Source organism: Aedes albopictus, chromosome 2 (genome assembly GCF_035046485.1).
Source record: "Aedes albopictus strain Foshan chromosome 2, AalbF5, whole genome shotgun sequence".
Classification (NCBI taxonomy): Eukaryota; Metazoa; Arthropoda; class Insecta; order Diptera; family Culicidae; genus Aedes; species Aedes albopictus.
The window spans coordinates 325,610,211-325,616,210 of NC_085137.1; the positions used below are offsets into that span (position 1 = coordinate 325,610,211).

A 6,000-nucleotide genomic window follows, 5' to 3' on the forward strand; every position below is an offset into this window, starting at 1 on the left:
CAGGTTCATCCGAAGATGTAATATCCACACATCCGGGGAAGTGTGTACTGATTGAACATTCCAAAACTTCCTCATCAGAGGAAGTGAAATCACCATTTGGCAAACGAAGTTCGTTCACTTGAAAATCCTTAGATTTTGCAAGGATTTTGTTCAATCGACTGGCTTCACTCAGACTGGAAACATTTGTACAAAGGTTTTTCCAGCCGGATCGCTCAGCAGACCGAAGAGCTTTCTGGTAGGCCTTGCGAGCCGACCTGAAAGCCTCCGATCCAGCCGAACGTCGTCTGTTCCAACTCTTTCTACATTGTTTCCTGAGCTTGGCCAGATCAGAGTTCCACCAAGGGGTTCCTCTTGTGGTCTTCACAGACCGCAGAGGGCAAGCTTCTTCAAAAGCTTCCATGATGAAGGCCGTTGTAGTATCAACGGCTTCATCTAAATCTCTTGGAGTACCAATTGATGGTGAGTATTCATGAAATTTGGCTGCAACCAAATCGGTAAAGAGATCCCAGTTAGTTGACCGGGGGTTCCTGAAACGCAAAGTTTGCGAAGTAACATTCACATGTTCAAACAAGATGTAACGATGGTCAGATAAAGATTCTTCATCTGACACATGCCAATTGGTCAGCTCGTGACTAATTCTGCTAGAGCAAAGAGTTATGCCCAACACTTCCTCTCTAGCAGATACCAAGAAGGTTGGGCGGTTGCCTATGTTAAGTAATCCAAGATCTGTACTACTTAAGTATTCCATCAAACTGGAGCCTCTCAAATTAATGTCTGAGCTGCCCCAGATTATATGGTGAGCATTAGCATCACTACCAACAATTAGCGGAAGGCCTTTTGAAGTGCAGTATGCAATGACTTGCTTGAAAGCATCGGTAGGGGATGGTTCATCATGCGGTAAATAAACCGAACAATAAACGTATTTCCTGTTGAGGTTTCCAACAGATACATCGATTGTGATAGCACATACATCTCTAGTGGTTAGCTCAGAGATGAGTCTAGCAACGATTGCGTTGTTGACAAGCACACAGGCTCGAGGCATGACACGTGAGTTTGCCATTTCAATTTTACTGAAAGTAGCAAACACCGGATTCACAAGGTTTCCTAGATAGAAATTCCCCTTACGAAAGTAAGGTTCTTGGACTAACGCCACTTGGGCTGTACCATTTTGCATAAGTCTACAAAGATTGATTGTTATTGTTCTTTTGTGCTGAAGATTGATCTGAGCTATCCTAACCGTAGCCACTACCCAAACTAGGCAAGATTAAACTCTTAACAATCACAGCACAAAAAAGAACAGCAACAATAAAGCCAAATCGGTATTGATTTGAGTGCGCCAAAGGCGATGATGCACAGAATACACTGTGTAAAACGCATAATGCGAAACCATATAGGTGAAAATTTAAACTAATTAATAACATCTTCATAATCCCGCTCTTATTCAGCCTCAAGTATGAGATTGAAGAAGGGCAGCTTATTGTCTCGGAGAAACACAAGGTCCACGGCTAAAATATAAACGACTCATAAGAAAGTGATCATTCTTTATAAATAATTCCAAAAGTCCCAGGGAAGAAACAGGGGTGTAAGCAGTAATAAATAACAAAAGTTCCATAAACAAATAAAAAAATGCATAAATAAATCAAGAGTTTCCATAAATAATTGATTTTTGAGCAATAAAAAACGTCAAAAATGCAATGAATAATTCAATTGTTGCAATAGAAAAAGCCAATTTTCCCACCAAAAAACTTAGCATTTTCCATAAATAAATTCGATTTTTCCATAATAAATTAGAAAATTCACAATAAAAAATATCGAAAAAGCAATAAATAATTCAGACAGAATCGAAATCTGGCGCGAAAGTGACGCCGCCGGCAAGAGGTAGATCGTAGGAGGTAAAACAGATCGATACTGATCGATTTGAAAAAGTGCGCCAACCAACGAACTCAACCACTGAAGTGAAGACGTGCGACTATGTTTAAAACATACATAACCTCACGAGTAAACGGAGGGATTGTATCTATCCTTTGAAAAAGGCACAATATATGTGACCGAAACGTCAGGTGTTGAACCAATATCCGTTTATGATTACATAGAGACTGGAAGCCGAAAATCCCCGCTTGCATAATACCAATCACAGTCGATCCCCTTACATTAATGATCAACTTCAAACGGGCCCTAGTATCATTATGCTTATCGCACAGGCAGGCCAAGTTCCGGTGGAAACGATATAAAGAAGAAGAAGAAAAGGAAGAATAAGTAGAAGTATAATAGGAACAACAAACATAAGATAAATATCTAAGAAGCAGAGGGCATTAGCAGTTAAGTCATAAAAGGTCTGTTTTGAAGAATTGTAGTATTGCAGTAAGAACTTCATGTGATATTTCCTGTAGATGTTTTGTCAGGGTGATCTCTACAGCTTGTTGAACAAATAAATCGCTGTGATGAAGTCAGATATTCTGTAACCAAGTGAAGATGAGAGTGACTCATAGAATAGCTGAGAAGCATGCTCAGTCCTAGGTGAGAAGTAACACAAGATACACAGAAAAAAATATGTAATTAAAATTCTGCGAGAAATCATGCACATAAAGGGAATGCTAGAGTTCGTGCATATTTACATGAGATATCATGTAAAATTACGTTACAATCGTGTAAATTTCCGCTAATAGTCACGTAACCGGATGGAGTCCATGATGGTTTACGCGATGGTTGGCGGAAATTTACACGATGGTAATGTAACTCTAAGTGTAGAATTAGCTATCAGTTAAAATACACATTAAAAAAAAATAATAATGTAATTTTACATTATATCTCATGTAAAAGTGCACTAACCCTAGCATTCCCTTTATGTGCATGATTTCTCGCAGAATTTTAATTACATATTTTTTTCTGTGTAGAACAAGAAATATAAATTATTGGAACTCAGTTATTCCTTCGAGAAAACTTCTGGAAATGTGAACAAACAGTGAATTACTTTGCTTCTTTAAAAAAAAAAATGCTTACAAAAACTGAGATTCCATAAAACATCCAATGAATTTCTGTTCTGATTTTCCACGTCGCCCTGATGGAAATTTCAATTTTATTAAGTTCTGGGAAGGGAGAAATTGAGTGGAGCATCCGTTGTTTCCTGGATACAAGGTCGACTGAAAGCTTGCAAGAGCAGCAATATATTTTTTTCCGTAAGTCATTAATTCTAGTGAAAGTTCTAAAACCATGAAATTTTTGAATTATTTCGACTGAGACAGTTACAGCTGTAATTTCTTTCTGGTTTGCAGTCTAGTGTATTGGCTCACCAAGAACATTGATTCCCTCTGGCACCTGATAAACAGTGGCCTGCCGTGTCCCATGTTCTAGGGGAATTCCTATTAACATGGCACAGCTATGCTGCACAAGGCAGTAGAGGTGACGGAAGTATTCGACCTTAGAATATTTTTTTTTTCTAAAGATCAGCGGCAGAAGAAAATAATTGAATTACATGCAATGTTAGTTAAAACATTTATGAACAAAATTATGCCAAGTTATTTCGTTGAATACCAATTAAAATACAATTTTTATATAAAATATTTTCATTTAAGTGTTTTATTTTTTGCTTTAAATTAACTATCACATTTTAAAAACATTCTTCCATACAGGAAACGATCAACGATTCCTTCCAGGAAGTTCAGTCACACTTCGGTACCAAGACTCAATGGCGGTGCTTCTTCAGGTTGGCGTAGCTCTCTCCACCATGATGGTGGGTGGTCTTTCCCGTCTTAACCGGCACAACTGGCAACGGTTCGTGAACCTTCGGAGCCGGACCATGGCCGCCCACTTTCTTAACCTGAATCTGGATTCCTCCGTGGGCATCGGATTCATACTCAACCACACGGTGGCCACCGTCGGCTTCTTCCAGAGTGTACTGTCCCTTCACGTGGTCTCCGTCGCGGTGTTCCCACTGGGTCTTGTGGTCGCCGGTGTGGCCATCCTTAACGCCATACTCGAACTTATACTGTGGGTGGTGATGAGCTTCCTTCGGTTTGTGGTGTGGCTCAGGGGCGGGCTTGTACGGCAGAGCGGCGGCCAAAGCAGCCAAACAAGCAACGACTACGATGAACTGCAAATGAGAGTAAAATTAAAAATAATCAGATCTAATTGGCGGCTGTTTTTTTTATGAATCGGTTTGCTTCATTACCTTGTACATCTCGGACCGACGATTTGGTTTTTTGTGTGTTACTCTTGATGAGGTTGATCGGATGCTATGAAGTGACTGATGATGGATACCGATGATCCGTGAATATTTATAGCGGGTTTGGGTGAGCACTAATTCTGATCGACATTTGATTCAATTTCGCCAAAGCCAAGCCAGTTTGACATCATACTTGATGTTAGTATTGCACCGTCTACATATGTGTCTTTGTAATAACCTCTTCAAAATATTGTTGCACCATTTCAACGAAACCTTTTATTAGCGCCGGTTGCACCGACGTGGATCTGTTTGTAGTCGAAATCCGCAAGAGTGCAAAAACATACAGTGCTAGAAGTGGCTGACCGTTACAATAACATCCTTGTTTGGAAAAGACTTTATCCATTCACTTTTATCTTAGCTGTACGGACCAGATGGGTTTTCCTGTGTTGCGTTTTGATGTTAGTCGAAAAAAGATCGTGGCAATATCAGACTTTTGGTTGTATTAAACTAAAGCAAACTGTTCAAACTTTCAGTGCATAAGGAAAAGTGGTGGTTCCCACTGAGACGAAGCCTGCTTCTCTGCTTAGTGTACTATGAACACTCCCAAGTAACCAAAAGTTCCGCTTCCCTGGACAAAATGCACTTCCAAGTTCCGCGAAGTTCAAATAAAGTTCCAAATGGAACTTTGTGGCTGCTTAAGAGGCTAACGATGAGCCTTGCTGGAACTTCGGTCACAAGTTCCGGCAAGGCTCATTGTTAGCCTCTTAAGCAGCCAGAAAGTTCCATTCGGAACTTTATCTGAACTTCGCGGAACTTTAAAGCTGCTTAAGATGCTACTCGGAACTTTGTCGGAACTTTCAAGTTCATAGAAGTTTAGTTCAGTAGCATTGTGTTTCAATGAAGATTAAAATTATTTCTTTTACAGAAAATAACTGTTTAAGCATAAACGAAAAAAAAGACATATATGAATTTATCCAATCAATGAATACTAGGATTAATCAAAAAAAAAAAAGAATTGCCGCCCATCGGATTCGAACCGATAGTCGCTGCGTGAGAACCCTACGCTCTACCACAGTACTACAGTTGCGATCGAGTGAGCAGTAGGTAAAGTCTAACTTGAATCGATTTTCTGTCGGCAGCTAGTTTTGCACATTTGTACAGTAGTGAAGTTAGCTTGACTTTGTCAAGTGTCATCAGCAGCGCAGTGGTAAGTCGGCAGGCTATCACGCAGGAGGATCCAGTTCAAATCTACATAGAAGCGACATGTGTGAGAATATAATTATCAGAAGCAATTTCCAGATAATGAATCACAAACCCCCCCAAACAGGGGGTGCGGTTGTGATTCTGAAAAAAACACATTTTTGTTTTTGCATGAATTTTGTCAAAGTTCTGTCAGAAGCTGCTTAGAAGGCTATCCAGCGTGCTTATGTGAACTTTCAAGTTCCAAAATTACTTAAAAATGAAGCTGCTTAGAAGGCTAATGAGCAACCTCGAACAAGCTGCTTAGCTTATAAAATACCCTTTTATCTGAACTTTTGGTTACTTGGGCTTCCATAGTTAGTAACTGAGAGGTTCCTTTACCAATGATCATTAGAGTGGGTCATCGTTTATATAAAAAAATGAAAATTTCAATGGCATCCCATCAGATCAAAGCTTTTTTGATCCCATTTCAGGATACAAATCAGTGTGCACCATTTGGGCACAATCGGTTATGTCTACGTTTTGCGCATCGCGTTTGAAGTTTGTATAGGGTTTTTCATGGGAAAACACACTTTTTTTGCATTTTTCATATAACAAGCTCGAATTTTTCTAAAACCATGTAACCGATGAAGTGAAAA

At 39.5% G+C, this 6,000-nt stretch overlaps 1 protein-coding gene across 1 annotated transcript; it reads right to left on the minus strand.

The window, feature by feature from the left end:
- Positions 1–3,545: 3,545 nt before the first annotated feature.
- LOC109404318 (cuticle protein 7-like) lies at positions 3,546–4,263 on the minus strand. The gene is made up of 2 exons (XM_019677151.3): positions 4,169–4,263; positions 3,546–4,090 (listed from the first exon to the last, which is right to left on the minus strand). The coding sequence occupies exons 1-2, from the start codon at positions 4,175–4,177 to the stop codon at positions 3,683–3,685; spliced, it is 417 nt and encodes a 138-aa protein (XP_019532696.2). The 5' UTR covers positions 4,178–4,263; the 3' UTR covers positions 3,546–3,682.
- Between the last annotated feature and the right edge of the window lie 1,737 nt (positions 4,264–6,000).